We start from the raw sequence: 17,623 nt of genomic DNA, 5'->3' as shown, positions 1-17,623 counted from the left end.
CCTCATGATTTTTTATATTTAACTTAATGAAGTTTGGTTTATCTCCCCTTTTTTTTTTTTTGCTGCGTATTCATTTGGTGCCACTTTATCCCCAGGTTTGGCTTCAAGACCGCGAGGACAAGCATTGCTGCTGTAACCTGGTGTAACAGCTGATGGACAGGACCAGAGCCACTCATCCTGCATCCTGAGCCCCAGAGCTGGAAGCTACAGGTGATTTATGGGTTCACCATAGCAATTCATCTCCCAAATAAGACTCAACAGGCTGCCCAGAGAAGCCGTGGCTGCCCCATCCCTGGCAGTGCCCAGGCTGGATGGGGCTGAGGGCAGCCTGATCTGTGGGAGGTATCCCTACCCGTGGCAGGGGTTGGGGCTGGTGGGCTTTGAGGACCCTCCTAAACCAACCAACCTTCCGTGATTTGTATGATTCTATGATTTCATGAATTAACATCAGAGCCAGCAAACTGGGGGTGGTCACACACAAAGTATCAAGGAAACAAGAACACATTTGAGTGCCCGGTGGCTTAAATTACTGCTCCAAAATGTCTCTCCTTGGCTGGCCATGATTTTTTTAACCTGTTCTCCTAGTGCATGGGATGCACTTGAAAGATGTGGTGAGGGGTGTTGCCTGAATTTTCACCATGTTTAAGTGACCTCCCCCCCCTTTAATAAATGCCTCTTCAGTTTTACATCAGCTCCTTCACATTCAAGTTAACAAAGCCAGTACCACAGCCCGAGGAATAAGTCCCTGATAATGCCTGCACCAGAATCTGGCATTTCTTGGTAAACCTTGTATCACAGTTGCAAGCAGGTCAGCCTCTGCTGGCACACCCAGGCCTCATCCCAAGCCACACGAGGCTTTCTCACTCATCCTCAAGGCCATAAATACCAGGGGATGAAATATATTTTATTGTTCTTAAGACCCCTGCTTTGCATGTTATCTGCTGATAAACACAGCGCTCGATGGTATCGATGAAGCAGCCCGTTTTCTCACTGCAATTACCCCTCCTTATTTGATCTGGGAAGTGCAAGGAGGGACCTAACCCTGTTTTGGTCTTGCAGGAAGACTCCTTTGCAATGGCTGTGTGCTCAGCTGCGTTGTTTTCCAGCAACCCCTCGAAACTGTCATTTCTCCCCATGTCTTCAGGGTGTCTGGCTGTGCTGCTGCTGCAGTTCCAACAGATGTTAATTCTCTGCTTCACGAAGCCTGATGGATGCTGCTGCGTTATGACATCCGAGCAGGCTCCTCCATCAGGTAGGCTCATTTTCTGCTGCTAAAAGTCTGGGTCAAACGCAATGGAAAGGCCAATAATTGCAGCTGGCTGTATTTAAAGCTGCAGTAAGCGCCTGCATCTCTCTAATGGGACACTCTGGTCGCCTGCCAGTGTCAGGGATGTGAGGATGGGCAGGCTCCAAACAACAGCCTGCTCTGCTCTCCTGGAGAAAAAAACCCTACATTTAAAACACTTCCTCTGAAAATTAGGGTGACGAGGAAAGAGGAAGATCGTTTTCTCTGTTGCTGCCCCGCAGCTGCCTGTTAATCACATCATTTGAGCATCCAGTGCTGATCCAACACTGACATGCATTTCCAAACAGATCTCTCCTGCTGTGTAACCACAGTGGATCTACAGTGCCACAGCCAACTCGGTGTGGGTGAAATCTTCCAGCCCTCCAGCAGCCAGCCCAGGATGCAGGAGTGGCTGTGATACAAAGGGGAGGCTGATGAGAAGGATGTACTGAAAGCATCACCTCTGAGCTCCCCAGATCACTTGCTTCGGGGTTGGATCTGCCTGTCTCAGCCAAGGACACAGGTTGTCTCTGCATAATGGTGATAAAACATCAGTAAAACTTGCACCTCTGACCTCTTGACCTACTGATCCAAAAAGGACCTGTCAAGGACCTCTGCATCTCACAGGACCTCCTTAGGATGCTGCCCTTCTCTCAGAGGGGCTGGGAAAGGGAAAAACCACAGTATCTTGGCTAAGTCAGAGGAAGAGGAGGCAGCGGTGGATGATCTCAAAATTGCCACCAACAGTCACCAAATTCTTTCCTTCTGCACACCACAGCAAGCCCACCAGTTCCCCCCAAACCAAAAAAGCAACATTTCTACCTTCCCTTTCTTTTAGTCAACAATCCCAAACCTTCCTTCCCAGCACAACGGCTGCCAGCCATCCCATTTTTTTTTCCCCATCTAACCTCTCCCAGCTTGGATCCACATGTAGATCCTGGCTTTCCAAAACTGTTGGTAGCTCATATCACAGCCAGACTAGACCAGCAATGTGGTTCTTTATTATTATTCAAAAGAAGAGGCCACTCAGGAGCACTTGATGACATGTCAAGCACATCAAGAAAGTTGTTTGTGGTAACAGCAGGAGGAACGAGGAGCTTCTCTGGGCTGTCATCGTGTTCTCCCTAACAGCAGCTGCAGCCCCCACCACTTTGAAAGCAGGGCAGCAAACAGCCCTTCTCCTCCTTGCTCAGGGAGACGGATGGTAGAAGTTTGCTGCTCCCACAGACAATGTAATTGTGAGATCTGCTTTGCTTAACATAATTAATACTCATAAAAGACCACGGCACTCCAGGCTGTTTGCTAGAACAGCTGTCAAGATTTTTATGGTGATATAGCACAGAAGTTCAGGCGTTGTTTTGATGGGAGAGATGTAGCACAGAGAAAAAAAAAAACCATACGTTTTGGTTTATGGGAACAGTGACAGTGAGTTTTGCAAGCCTTATGCCTCAGACTGGATACTGGGGTGATGGCACATGTTGTGACACTGAACTCACCTCCTGGAAGGGAGGTTGGAAGGGACCTCTGGAAATGCTTAAGGCCAAACCCCTGCAACAGCAGTATGGGGAAGTGTCCAGCTGGGACTCCACAAACTCTCTGGGTGAGGGTTTGAAGCCCTCCAGCATGGTGTTGTGCTGATGTTGTGGGTTTTACTGGGCTTGCAGCAGCTCTGGATTTAGCTCTGCATGTGCAGACAAGTCATAAGAAGGAAGGAAAATGTTAAGCGAATCACTTCAGGCCAGCTGTGATATTTGGGTTTGCCCTAAAGAGTATCTTGCACAAAACTAAGCCTGTTGCCTTCACTGCAGCTCCTGACAGTGCCCCTTTCAGCAAGGAGCAGAGCTCTCCTCCTTACACATCCCCATGTTCCTGCCAGGACAGTCAGCAGGCACTGTGGTTTCCCAGTGAGGGGAGTTGCTCTCCCCTTCTTCCCATACTGTTTCAGGATGGATGCAGTCTGCAAGCATCCCCACGGACACTCATTCAGATGAATGAGTCCTGATGAATTTGCTTTTGGAACGTAACCACAAATGCACTGAGGCAAAGGGATTAACTGCTGGCAGTTTGTGATGAGCAGCAGGGGCCATTTCAAGTGCCCTCTCAGGGTGGAGGCAGATATTTTTGCATGTCCTCATGATGCAGAGATCTCAAGTGACCACAGTGCAGCGTTTCCAGAGCGTTCCCATCATGTCTCAGCCAATACAACCATGTGCAAAGCAAGGACCAGGTTAGAACTGTGCCCAGGAATAAGGGCAAGCCCTGTATGGGGCTGCCTGCAAACACCTCCCAGCACAGGAGGATGCAAAACACACCAAAAAAAACCCATTGATCACAAGGGATCCTGGCACTCTGCATGCAGATGCACTCTGGAGTTTTGCTAATTTCTGATAAGGTGATGAGGAGCAACGGTTGTGATGGCGTGGATAGTGATGGAGATGAAGACCTGGGAGGAGACCAGGACCTTCTCCCAGTCCTCTCGCTTTTCCCTGGCACTGATTGCTGGCATTCCCACTGTGTTTCACACTCCTTGGGGCTGAGATGGTCCGCATTCCACTCCTTGGGTTGAAACAGTCCAGGTCCACATGGCTGAACCCAGCTCTTCCCCCACGGAAGGGCTGTACATGGTCTTGAGAAGGAGCAGCCACCCCACTCAGATCAGTTCCTCCATTTACCTTCCAGGTTTGGCTGTAGAAAGTAGAGAACTTGCACTGCCTGCACTCTGTGACTTCTTCCATGTCCAGGCTGAGCTCTGTGCTGGGGATGAGCAGAGCAGCATCTTGTTTTTAATGCCCTCCTCCCACCCCTGACGTGCTGACCCTGCAGGACTTTTTTCAGATGTTAATTTTGTTCTGTCAATGCTATTTATGCGATCACTTCAGATTGCAAGAAAAGAGCTCATTTTCTGGCTTTAATTAATGAGTCGAGGAGGGAAGAAGTCTTGTTTTTGCTGCCTCACATCAAGACTGAATGCCCCTCTCGCCACGGGGGAGGAGAAGACAGCGGGTGAAACCAGAGGTGAGACATAAGCAAGTCAGCTGATGGCGCTGAGGTTTGCCTTAATTAAAATTAAAGTTGGTGATGCACCGCAGGCTGGGCTGAAAATACCACAAGGAGATAACAGCCCTGGGGCTTTTTGTGTTAGAAAGAGGCCAAAGCTGAAAAACGCCCTAATGCAAAGCATCCTTGAAGTCTGAGGGTGTACAGGAAGCAGTGCTGGGGACACGGTGGCTCCAGGAGTTGACTTCCATGTCCTCCAGGGTATGACAGAGCCCTATCCATCCAGCACGTTCCCAACAAACACACCATAGCCCAAGACAATAGGCCAACAGAGCAATGCAGACAAAGCCACCACCCCAAGAACATCTGGCAGCAGCTGGATGCTGCCTCATCTTTGGGAGCATCCTCCCTGCCATAGAGCACTTTGGTCTTCCAGCCACCCATCAGCTTTCGGTCTTGCCCCAAAGAATGCATCTCCTCCAAAGCTGCTCATCAATTCCTGTCCCTCTTTCCTGCACATTCCACCCCTCCTGATGCCATGCTAATGTCCCTTCTCCCCCTCTGCTGCCTATTTACATGAGAGATTTTCCCGGCCACAATTCACATTGCTGGGTGCCTGCAGAAGCCTGAGAGTTATTTAATCTCTGCGTTAGAATTATGCAGCATCCCTCTCTCATCTAAATCCACGTTGCTCACTCTCACAAAGCACTACACCATTCAGAGGAGTGCACTGAGGTGAGGCCGAGCTGAAAAGCTACATTCAGGCCAAGGGGAAACTTTGGCTAACCCCAGTGGCACTGACTGATTTAATCCTTCCTGCTTTGCACCACGCTAAGATCATTACTGATAGCTCGTTATCAGTCTTAATCAGGAGCAGCAAACACATGCAGGACAGCAGACATCCAGTTGGGAACGCACCGCATTACTCCTCCTTATCGATGGTGCAGCGTTTTAATTTGATGCAGGGACATAACTTTAGGCCTCACTAAATACTGGAGCAGCGTTTTGGTGCAACGAAGATCGATGGGTGCAATTTAAAGGCAGTCTGTTTAGGGACAGTGACGCCCTATGCTATGGATTGGAGGGGTGTGGGCCAACGCGGGGCCATCACTCAAGAAGCCCAATTGAGAGGGCAGCTTTCCAAGTCAGGTGTGTTCAGTATTGAATAAGGTACTGAGACAGAACAAACACCACCTGTGGACTAAGGCTCCAACGTTTACATGGCTAAAGAATCACAATCATAGACTCACCAAGGTTGGAAAAGACCTCTAAAATCACCCCGTCCACCTAGCATGGATATTGTCCCACTAAACCATGCCCCACAGTACAACATCTAAAGGAAAAGGATTCGACTCTCAAAGATCTCTTTGAACACAGCATAAGGCTTTGGGGGAATACCGGGGTTTCCTAAAATATAGGGTTTTCTAAAATATAGGGAGATTCTAATGGCAGGCAATGAAAGCTGCTCTTAGGTCATTCTAACCTTCCAGGTAAGTCATAGGCTTTTAAAAACCCATCTAAACAGATATTTCCCCAAATGAACTCCAGCCCTTCTGAAGGTACGTTAATTTTTTTAATGGCAAATCAGCTCTTTTGGGGAGGAGAGCCGGCATAAAATGGATTCAATCAAAACAAATCCATTAAGAAAAGCACCGCTGCGATCCTGCACCGTTCTCCCTACCTCCCCATGATAACCTCCCATGGCTCCATCCTTGGGAACCTCAGCCAAGAGGCAATGGGAACCCCTCATCTATGGGCACAGATGGCAAAAACAGCCATTGATCCCCAAGGGCCGGGTCCTTGCTCTCCACCTGAGCATCTCCATTGCAAGGTGAAGGTTAATGGCAAGAGAAGAACAACCGGGATGTTCTCTCTGGGCCTTCTGAGGTTTTTAGCCAACTCATTCACCTCTTGGTTGTGCTCTGTGTGAAAATTTAATGGTTTTATTGCCCATTTTAACATTTTTATGCTTTTTTTTTTTTTCCTGTGGAAAAAAAAGCCACATTTGGTGTAAGAATTAAAACAGTATTTCATCCTTAACTGCAATCAGGGATGATGTACGGGGGAGAGCTGGCTGCATGTCAAATCAATATAAAGCCAGAATTGAATCTAACTTGGTCACTACAGCTGTGCATGATGTTTTATGGCTTTTTTTTTTTTTTTTTTTTTCCGTATCAGTCATAAAATGAGGTGGAAAACTGTGACTGTGCTAATTTCACACAAAACGAGCCTTGTAAAACGTGGGACAGGAGGAAAAAAGGAAGCGGGATTGCTGAGTTGTGCATTTTAGATGCGTAATCTACTGATAAAAAAGTAAGAAAACCAACTCAACCCAACATCAGAGAAGCAAAGCAGAGTGGTCAGCTCAGGCAGACAGTGGCACTGCTGCAAACAATGGTTTGGCAGTGGTTGCTTGCTGGTATGAGAGGTGAAAGGGGTTCAGGAATCCGTGTGCACTGAGGCAGCCTTCATCTCCCATGTGAAAAACGCAGCGCCATCCAAACGTGGATATTTGGTGGGAATGGCTGGTAAAAGAATGCCTTCATGCTTCAAGCCATGCTCTTGACCCCTGGTTTTGCTCTTCTGAGGGCCCATTATGCTGCCTGAATTTAATGGTATCCATGGCTTTCGCACAATGCTTCCTAATGGTGCCACGCAAAGAGTCAGGTTGCTAATAAAAATAAGATGAGTGGAGCTGGTTTTGCATGTGAATGGTTGCATTTAACTAAATCATCAAATGGAAAAGGATTGTACTTTCCTCTGCTAATAATTCTGGGTGCCACTACAAATGCATTACCACAATCTGTGCGGGCTTTTATACTCCAGCAGATGCCATGTGATATTATTCCAGCCTGACAGGACAGGATGGTTATTTTGCACTAAGCAGTGACTGGGAATGACTATTAGTAAGCCTTCCCCGCCTTGTCTTCCCTTGCATTCCTCTTATTTAAAACCAGAAGTGGGATTTAGATGTTAGAACAGCTACTGACCTGATACAATTTAATGATTTTACAAAACGCCTAAAAATGCCTCGCTTTAAAAGATTGATGCTTCCTATTGTATTTTTTCAATGCCAATTAATTACTTAATTCATTAGCAATGGAACACAAGAATAGGCTTTGAAAATCCGGTGCTTTGTGTAGATGCCTTTAATTATGGATAATTAAATACTGTGGAAGGACCTGATTATACCTTTGAGCATTTTCTAATCTGGAAAATGAAACATGCTCTTGCACTCCTCAATGCACGAAGCAAAAGCTGAGCTCAACAACGGCATGAAATAACACAAGGGGGAAAAAAAAATCCCCCAAATCTAGATCAGATGAAGGATTGCTAAACCAAAGCAAGGCAGGGACTGCTGGGGAAGCTCGAGGAATCTTCATTGGTTCCCAATACTTCACTGGGGCTACGCATGGGAGCTGAAGGGAGCCAGCAAGCAAACAGGGTCTGGAGGCGAAGCGACGACGCGCTGCCTGCTGAAGTTGGGAGCAGGTTTCCAGATGGTCCTTTGTACGTACGGCTGCCATCACCGAGGCTGCTAAAAAGAGCAAAGCACTTTCCGAATGAAATCACAGCTGACCTTGGAAGATGAAAACTTGCCAGTGCCAGGAGTTGGTCCGTTTCTTTGGCTTCGTGTTCTTTTTCCATTTATTTATTTACTTATTTTTAAATTTTCTCCTTATTCCTCCGCGGCGATCTCAGTAAGAAAGCCAGCCTTCAGAGGGCTGCAATAAACAATGCTGCTGCCTCAGAAAGGGCTTTAATCTCTGAATAAAGCCAGCAAAATATTTGTTTTGAAGACGGCCCCCCTCCCTCTTGCAGCTGGGACTTTATCTTGGGATTTTTTTTTGTACTTGCTGGAATAAACATGGGGAAAGGAGGCACGCCACCATCCAAATAGAGCCAATTCAGCCATCCGCCCTCACAGCCCACCCCTTCCCTTTCTCCTCTCCCCCTGCTCCCTATTTACGCCGCCGCCAATTCCTCCCTGCGCCCCCGCGGCCAAAAAGCAACGCATTTCCTTCTCCCTTAATTAAAACCCGCTGATGATGGCAGCGAGCGAGAAAAGGAGGCTGTGAGCCCTTCACTGCTGGTGGCGGTGCTGCTTGGCTGGCTGGGAGCTGGCTGGGACCGCGGGGCAGCCAGGCTGAGCCCCTCACACACAGCGGGTTGGCAGAGCTGGGCACAAACGTTGCAGAATTGGGATCTTAACCGCCGCGCTGCAAGTGAGCCATCAGGCAGAGAAACTACGTGCTGCTACAGCCAGTCCTGGGGAAACTCAGCAAACAGCATCTCTTTACCCCCTGACTCCTGTCTGCATCTGTCTCCCCCTTGAAGCCAAATTCTGCTGTTTGTAATGGAGGATGCTTTCCTTCTGGAGAATTCTTATCTTTGTGGAGCATAATCAGGACAGGTCCTGTGAGAGCATACGGGCGGGCTGACACTGGGGTGGCAGGTAAACAGGTTTATACTGGCACAAATCACTCAAGAACATCCACAAGAGGTAAAATGTTAATGCATGAGCTGCCTGTCTTTGTCAGGAGTGGGAATATTGATGGAGACTTTCATAGAATCACGGAATCACTGAACCACTGAGGTTGGAAAAGACCTTTCAGACCCTCCAAGTCCAATCCCAAACCCATCATGCCCATGGAACTGCATCCCTTGGTGCCGTATTTCCATGGTTCCTGAACACCAGCAGGGATGGTGACCCCAGCACCCCCTGGGCAGCTGTGCCAGGGAGGAAATGGAATCACCTTTGTTTCTCTGGTTGACCCACTTGAGGAACCCAAGCAAGACTTTGGGCAGCAAAATCCTTCAGGTATGGGGGAAACTACTCAAGATAAGGCCCTGAGGAGCACTGAGAGATCCAAACCCAGCTCCTCTATGCTTCTCAGCCCCTTAGTCTGGGAGATCTGAGGCAGAGCTTGTCAAAAATCCACAGCCAAAACCCAATTTGGCTCTCTGGGGGGAGCTGTGAAAAGATGAGGTTCTGGTGCAAAACGCAGCAAATTCATTGTTGTTAAGGCGGACAGGTTTCCATTCCTAATCAGAGTTTTCCAAGTCCTTAATAATTACTGTTTGACAGTTCTTGTAATATGCTTCTATATATATTTTTTTCGTTTGACGCAGCTTGAAAAGCAACCAAAAATTATTTCCTTGCAGCACAGGGAGGACACGAGTGCCCTGCAGACACCTCCTGCAAGCACGTCAGCCAGCAGTGGATCAATCCCATCCCTAACTGCCAGCAGCCCCTGCCCCGAGCTGGGACACCATGGCAGGTGTGGGAAGAGGCCATTGCCCATATTGCCAGCTGTAGAGGAGGGATGATGCATCAGGATGCTGCCACAAAGCCATGCAGGTGAGTGATCCGCATGCAAAGGAGCCCCTGGGCTGTCAGCGGTGGCTGCGGTGAGTCAGAGATCACACGGTGAGGCTCTACTAGAATGCTTCCTTGGCCCTTAGGGAATTGGAGCACTGCACCTGTAAGTGCTTGATGGCTGTAGCACGTTCCTCAGATGCAGGCAGATGAGCCGGTGTGGGATCCTCTCCTGCCTTTGCAGCCTTTTCTGGATGTGGCAAGAGCTGAGAGGGGTGGCACGAGAGCACGATGCTGGGTTTCAGGAGGCAGAAAGCAGCCCAGACAAACACACTGACCCACACTAATGATGCACAGGAGAACCAATGCAGTACTGAACAAGGGCTCCTCCATCTGCCTCCCCCAGCATGCCCCAGGCATTGGCATGGTGGTCCATATGGAGCTAACCCTGAGCATGGGACACCATCCAGGGATGCTTCAGTCCCACTCTGGTTCTCAGTGCTTACCTGGGTGAGGATGAGAGCCCATCAGGAAGAATGTTTTCACATCACAGTCGGAGTTTTGAGATCTCTGCTATTCTTTTTTTTCTTTTTTTTCTAAGAGGTTATCTGAAATAATCCATCATCAAAAAGTCCCTGCACCTTTGTCCTCCTTATCTGAAATGGTCTGTATCCCTCCTCCATCGAGGGATCGATGCAGGGCAGTTGGACGAGGTGGCCGTTAAGGGTCTCTTCCAACCCAAACCATTCTGTGATTTTATGATAAAATAAAGATCTATATGGATAGTCGTTCTCCCAAGATTAGAGTTAGTTCATTCTGGAAGCATTAAAATGGGGGCAGCTGATCATTCCAAGTTTTTTTCCCCGACCTTTTTAAGAGTAAGAACAGCAAGTTTGCTATAATTGGCCTTTTTCCCAGGCATGGTGCCGTGAGTCAGCACTTTCTGGCCAGCACATTCCCTTCCTCCTCTTATCCTCTCTACAAGATGCAGCAAAGAAAGCCCGAGCTTTCTTTTTCTTCCAAGATGGAAGCATCTTGGAGAACTGTGTGTGTGTACCCTCATGCAGACCCATCTCACAATACAACCCTGCGTGTGACACCGGGGCTTTTGCCTTTGGTACATCAGCTCCTGCTTCGTTTATTCCAAGAGCTCTGAGCTTCTCTACATGAACAAAACTGCTGCCACAAAACATTTTCAACTGGGAGGAAATCGTGGCTTATTTTATGCAGAATGAGATGCATCCGTTTACATCAGCTGCGGGGTTGTGCTGTATCTGCCACTCCTTGTGGCAATCCTGGGTACCAATGAGATGAGTACACCTAGAAAGAATAAACCAAGGGAGCCCCCACACACAGTGCTGAAGATTAGGGTCTGGTGGGTGAACTCACTGCTCATCCATCCCTTATTTTGTTCTATTAGCGGGGCAGGAGGAGCCACACCACACCAACAAAACCAGCCAAAGCAAATAAAGCAAGATTCTCTCTTCCTCTGGGCTTTTATTTGCTGATGACTAAGCCTAAGCTCTTCAACCTTAGGTATAAATTCTGATCAACACAGCACAAGGGTTTTCTAAATACAAACAGAAAAAAAACACCAAGTAATTACCTTCAACCAGCCAAGCTCTTTGCAATCTGTGCTGCAGCACTGAGCTCTCACACCTGCACTGAGGGTGAACACCCCGTGCAAAGCAAGAGCACGAAGAGAGGGGGAGTATGAATACAGGGGGTTGGAAGGAATTGGATGCTGATGTTCACAGGCAGAAGGGCATCCTTGGACAACAGGGACCAGCAGCTGAGATGTGAGACCCTACCAATGGAGCAGAGAGGATGGAGACAGCTGAGAAGGTGGAGGGAAGGAGAGGGAAGCAGGAGAAGAAAACTTCCAAGTGCCTTTTTGAATTCTAAGTTTTCTCGGACTCACTCAGCCCTAATCTTTAATTCATATTTTCATTACAGTCTCTTTGCTCTGTAAAGTCTGCATTTCATGTAAAAGGAGAAGCTCAAACATCAACTATTTGACATAAGTCAATCCCTTGTTAAAGTCCCCTACTCTACATATATGTTGGCTCCAATAAAAGAAGCATTAAACATTCATTAAATTAGAAATACACGAAGACAGTGTCATGCCTCTCTTCTCATACAGATATGCCTAATAAGCCCAACCTTTCAGAGCAGCGAAAGCAAAACCATCTCTAATCCTTTTAGAAAGCCTGACCATGCAAAGCACCCCAGTCTTCTGCAATTTGCCTGTGAGTCACCCAGAGAAATTAGCTACTGCAGGTCAGATCCTCAGCAGGAGAAAATATGAGTCAGCCCCTCTGCTGGGGTTACACTGGGTACCACAGACCCGGGATTTGGCAGTGGGTTTCTCTCGCATGGTTTTACAGCAATGTAATTGGATAAAAATGTCATTTTTAGTCTCTTCTGCCTCCACCCACAATTCAATTAGGTGGGGAATTGCAGTAACCACGCCTGCTTGGATTTCAATACTGTTTAGTCTGCTTGTGCTCTGCAACAGGTTCCCAACCTCAGCCTAGGACCTTCTTCTCCAAAAAATCCCAACCAACCCACCCCTCCTCTACAAAATACCACTATGACAATAGTGGATCTTGAACCACTGCAGCCGTAGACTTGTGCACATGAATTTCAGCAACGTTTTCCCAAGGGGTCACCCCCAGTAAGCAGATGCTTCTTCACAACCATCTCCATCTGAAGAACAACGCAGGCCACGTGTAACACATTTCCCACTCCTCCGTGATCTTCACAAGAGCTGTGGAGCAAGTCCCATCCAGCAAACAGCTTCTCACCATCCTGCCATTTAAGGTCTTGAAAGACATTCATTCCAAGCTCTGCTTGAAATGGAGGCATGGGAACAATGTTTAGGATCCTGGGTACAAATTCAGGATAGCTTTCAGCTCCTGCCATCTCCTTCTAAGCTTCAGGAAGTACCCATATTCAAGCCAACTCCGCTCGATGGCAAGGTTTGGAAGATTTATCCAAAGCTCTTCACCAATTCTAGATGGCTTCCAACATCTGTGTCCAGAGGGTGCAGGTCACAGTCCTGAGTATATTTAAGCTGGAAAATCCAACCTTTTGAGACTTTCAAAACCACCCGAGGGCTTCATGGATACCTCCGCACTTCACTCTCATCAGAAAGTTTGGCATCTATCTGCCTTTAAATACTTGGCCCGAAGTAATGGAGGTGAACAAACACCACTGAAAATCAATTTCAGTGAAATAACTCCTTTTTAAAGGAACGGTAAAGTAAGCATTGAAGTATTTTGTCAGGTCAATCATGGCCTAGCCCAAATATACTGCCTTGTTTTCAGTCTTGATCTTTTACCAGCTTTCAAATCAATCCCTTTCTTCCTCGGTTGCTAATCAAATCGCTCCTTTAATTGAGCTAACAGGGCACCACAGTTTACATTCCTGCTGGTAAACACAAAGAACATTAGCTGACAAACAATCAAAAAAGCATCCTTTGTAGTGGCAGGAATTTTCTTCCGTGTTCAAGCTTCAAAAGCATTGATTTTCATAGCTAGGCATAAAGCCTTGACGGGTTTTTGCCATCACAATGTTAAGGCAGCTTCTACAAGTTCTGCAAAAATGGAAGAACACTCTTGACTCGTGTTGATGTCCAAAATGGAAGACTCCTGATTCAGGATGGAGGCTCTACATCTGCACGTAAGGCTGCCAAGCATTCCCCCATCCCCACGTGTTGGGCAAATGCTGCTTGAAGAAGGGTAAATCCCTCTTCTGGCCCTTTGTGTGCCATCAGGATGGGCTGCTGGTGGCGATGGGGTCAACTGAGTGCTCAAAAATCCATCTGGCTTCCACAGATATTTTATCCACCATGAGCAAAAGCGTGACACGGCCACGCTGCTCTACCAGCTTCATTCTCCAGGACCTATGGATGGAGTTGTGGAGTCCAGTAAGGTCCAGTGTGGGGAAACGTCTTCGTCTTGGCCGGCCACGCTCAGCTTGCATCTGCACAAGCAATCAGCATATTGCATAGACTTTGACTGAAGGGTTTTTAACTGCAACCTTAAAATCTGGCCATTTCAGGAATTCCTGAAATAAATTAGAAGAGGAATTTTATTTAGTTGGTGGGTTTTTTTTTTTTTTTTTTTTTTTTTTTCCTCCTAAAGGAATTTCCCCATGGCTCCAAACCACTGTTTTCCATAAAGCAAATGAATATGAAGTCTTCTCATGTCGTCTTGCCACATTTTCTGTGTTGTCTTTATTCAGCAACAGTTGCATATAATCAAATGGCAGACAAAACATCCTCCTCTCCCCCAGACCTTCATTTTTTCCTCACACTTTCAATAACTTTTCTCCTCATCTCATGGATTTTTTTTGTCAATGACCATGTAAGAAGCAGATGCTTTCCAAAATAATCACCTGGAGATTCAGCGATCCACATCTTGCAGATAAATAACAACTTCTATTTATGCAATAAAGCACAGGTAACGTAATATCCAGGCAATGGGTTACATGATATTAAAATCTTGGCACACTCAAGATATCTGATAATTCAGAACAGTGAAGACCACGTGGGGATGTTCCTTCTGTCAGTACTGGTTAACAACTTGCATCATTAATCCACTGCCTTTGCTTAAAATACAATAACTGATTTACATTCACATGGAGCCTTTTCTCCCCCTAAATCCCAAAGGGTTTTGCAGAATTAACACCCTGCATTGCTCCTGCAGCACTGTACCTACGAGCTGCTTGGGTTCTCTGCTGCTTCAGAGGTATGGCCAGCGACTAAATGGGCAATATCAAGGCAACAAGGTTTTGCTGTGAGATCTCCCCACCCAAGTGAAAGCTGCCTAATTTATGGAAGTAGAATAGGTTTAATGAACGTGCTTTCTCCTGGTGGATGGCAGGCTAGAAGCAGCCTGGCCCTTGGGGGGCTGCCTGCCCACGTCCCCACATCATCTCCCCTGATTGTCCACCTGAAGGCACATGGAGCCAACTGGGGCACCCCTCTGGTTCTTGGGGACATCAAAAAAAACACCTGCTTAGGAAAAAAAAAGGCACTTCCACAGACTGTTTACTAGGAAAAGGCAGCCCCGAAGGTCAGCCCCTGGGGGTTGTTCCACAAAGCAGCATGCAAAATCCACTCTGAGACAAACGTAAGGCATGTTTGTTACAGGAAAGGCTGCCCTCAGTTCTGATGGGCTGGGATGAATCCTCAGGGATTTTCTGGGCAAAGCACACGGTGTGACAGAAGGAACAGGCTGGGCTGCAGAATGGTTATTTCAAATTAACTCCAACTGAGAAATAATGAGCAGCAAGTTTACGTTCTCAGTAAATTAAGAGAGAAGCTTAGGTAAACTGTGGCTTTATGTGCACGTAAATAAATTATTATTTACTTGGTTTTGTGCTCATGCCCTTAAATACAAAGATGCTCGAATGGAATTATTAATATTTATAGCACATTATAATAAATATCTGTAACAGCTTCACCTGAATATACGCTATTTCACCAAGGTAAAATCTGCTGAAGGTCAAAGCAATCTTTCACTTGTGTGTGGAGGGCAGGATCAGCCTCTTTACTTTGAAATCTGCATCAACTGCAATAATTTAAAGCTTTAATTAAAGACTGGGTGTCAGATTATCTAGGAAACATCTTCGTGCTGCCCAGTATTTCATCAGGGATGGCTCCAGAAGCCCACACTAGAGGAAGCACACTGACCAGGATGTATTTAGCTTTTATCTGTCTTATTGCGTAACCAATGCTTTGGTTGAGGGTTGGTGGCATCAAAAATTGAATTAAGAGCAAAAGCCAGACCCCCAAATAGAAACATACAGCGCTTATTCTGTTCATCCCTCAAGTAAATGAAAGTGCCAAGGCAAAGCCTAATATTTTAGCAATTTCGTTAATGTATGTGTAAATGGGCGAAGGCGCTTTTGAAATGCTCTGAAAAGAATTTCACACTTCAGAGAGGGGAAAGGAGTTAACAATTCTATTGTGGCTCTTATTGGAATTTTTAAATTAATGTCCCTGACACAGCTGTGCCACAGAATCCCCCACAACGACAAACTTTTGCTAAAGCCGAGATTATTTTCGGATACGATTCTGAAGGAGCAATTTGTGAAATAGGGAGCCGGGTGGGCACCTGGGAATCCTGCAGCCCTCTGCTCTCCTCCAGCCCTTCCTCATGCACTGTGAGCTTCATTTGAAACCATATCTGAGTTTTATTTCACGCTGCTTTTTGCTTCTGCAAAGCAGCAAAAGGTGGAGGGATGTGCCAATGGCCCACAGGTTTGCAAACTGCAGGAGGGGAAGAGATGAGCGATGATAAAGTAGGGATCCCTCCTGTCATAGAATCATAGAATGGCCTGGGTTGCAAAGGACCACAGTGCTCATCCAGTTCCAACCCCCTGCTATGTGCAGGGCCACCAACCAGCAGACCAGGCTGCCCAGAGCCACATCCAGCCTGGCCTTGAATGCCTGCAGGGATGGGGCATCCACAGCCTCCTTGGGCAACCTGTTCCAGTGTCTCACACCCTCTGTGTGAAAAACTTCCTCCTAATATCCAACCTAAACCTCCCCTGTCTCAGTTTAAGCCCATTCCCCCTTCTCCTATCACTATCCACCCTCGTCCCTACAACACACCAGATGCTTGTAGACCACATCCAAAGGGCTAAAGGAAAGGCAAAGAGCAACGCTGCAGTGATGCATGAAGGACTTAACAACCACGTGCCATCATAATGAGAGCTGACTTATGGGGAGGTTTGGAAACAAAGAGTGTGGGGTCGGGGGGGTAAGAATGACACCTGGGCGCTAGGTGCAGGGGGATGGGGATTGTGGGAGAGATTTCTGCTTGGAAAGGCTGTGGCATAGCTGCAGGACTGCTTGTGGACAGCCCCGAGCTGGGATTTAGCAGTGGGAGGCACGGTTTTGATCCTGCAGAGGAGAGAGTTAACAACAGCTGACACACTTTTGTCTGGAGCAGCCACAGCGCCTCGAAATAACGTCTCGGGGCCATAATTCTGCGGTCTGTCACTACCAGGAAATGTGAAAGCCAGTGACCTTTCATCTCCGCGACAGAAATGCTGCGCAGCACCTGGAGCCATCGCCCTCACAATGCGCTCTGACAAACGGGGACACGGGAGCCCCCAAAATCACCTCCTGCTGAACTCGGCTCCGGGTCCCTCGCCAAGCAGAGCCGGCTTTGCGCGAGCTGCAAAGAGACAAGAGTTGGGTATTTCTTTTGACAGTAAGGGATAAATCTGCTTTTCAGACTGCTCTTAAACGATGGCGGAGGGAGGGAAATTGATATTGGCTTTTTATGAATCTTCGGGTCAGGTACGTTCACATCAACAGATTTTTGCATTAACCTCGCTGCTTCGCAGCACTTTTGCCCTTGGCAAGACATAATTAAGAAAGGCACAAAAATCCATCTGAACGTATCAAGAGGAAATTATTCTCCACTTAATGGCAGCAACAGCTAAGCAAGCAGGCAGACCACGCTGCTAGCAGAGCGCAGCAAATGATGCAGGGCACTGTTTTAACCCCAAACACCAACATTTTAAGGATCAGCTTCTGAAATGAGGATTTGCACTACGTGTGGTTCCAGGGATTAACTTTTTCTTCCCCCCAACAGCTATATCCCTTGAGCTTCTTCTCTTTGCCAGTCTAAAAGGATGACCGCAGACTGAGGCTGAGCTAAAACCTTTTCATCGCACCGAGACACGGCACTGTAATGTCTTCACTGCTCTGGTAGGAAGCAAAAGCTACTCAATGGAACAGGGGGGAAAAAAGACATTAAAGAAAACGGGAGTTTGGTCATTTAAGTAGGACTGTCAGCTTGTGTTATCTTCATGCATTTGTGAAACCGAACTTTAATTGACTGGCTGCAGTGGAGAGCCGAAAGATAAAATTGTGGTCTCAAGATGAGCAGACAGCTTAAAGTGTTGTGATCCTCATTCATTAGGATTTGTCAGAGGGTTTCAGAGGGGAAGAGACACAGCCGTCTCTGTTATTCTTTCATATGAAGTTACCAAAATGT

General features: G+C 47.1%; 1 protein-coding gene and 1 long non-coding RNA gene across 5 annotated transcripts in view; one reads left to right on the top strand and one right to left on the bottom strand.

The window, feature by feature from the left end:
* VWC2L (von Willebrand factor C domain containing 2 like) overlaps positions 1–17,623 on the bottom strand; it is a 37,565-nt gene that overhangs the window by 1,279 nt on the left and 18,663 nt on the right. The window contains exon 4 of one of the 3 annotated variants that reach the window (XM_090144472.1): positions 11,980–13,673. The exons of the other annotated variants lie outside the window; for them this stretch is intronic. Within the exon in view, the coding sequence (XP_090000598.1) occupies positions 13,648–13,673 (26 nt within the window). The 3' untranslated portion in view covers positions 11,980–13,647. Of the gene's footprint in view, positions 1–11,979; positions 13,674–17,623 lie in introns of those variants that run through there. 3 annotated transcript variants of the gene reach the window in all.
* LOC149917313 (uncharacterized) lies at positions 133–11,440 on the top strand. Of its 2 annotated transcripts, XR_016468462.1 has the most exons (4): positions 133–210; positions 1,145–1,252; positions 9,449–9,644; positions 11,360–11,440. It is a non-coding gene; the product is annotated as an uncharacterized LOC149917313 (long non-coding RNA). The 2 variants fall into 2 exon arrangements; XR_016468461.1 differs by lacking the exon at positions 11,360–11,440 and having other exon boundaries at positions 9,449–9,752.

Source organism: Phasianus colchicus, chromosome 7 (genome assembly GCF_987193195.1).
Source record: "Phasianus colchicus chromosome 7, bPhaCol1.hap1.1, whole genome shotgun sequence".
NCBI lineage: Eukaryota > Metazoa > Chordata > Aves > Galliformes > Phasianidae > Phasianus > Phasianus colchicus.
The sequence above is the reverse complement of the archived record's forward strand: the minus strand, read 5'-3'. Positions and strand labels throughout refer to the sequence as shown.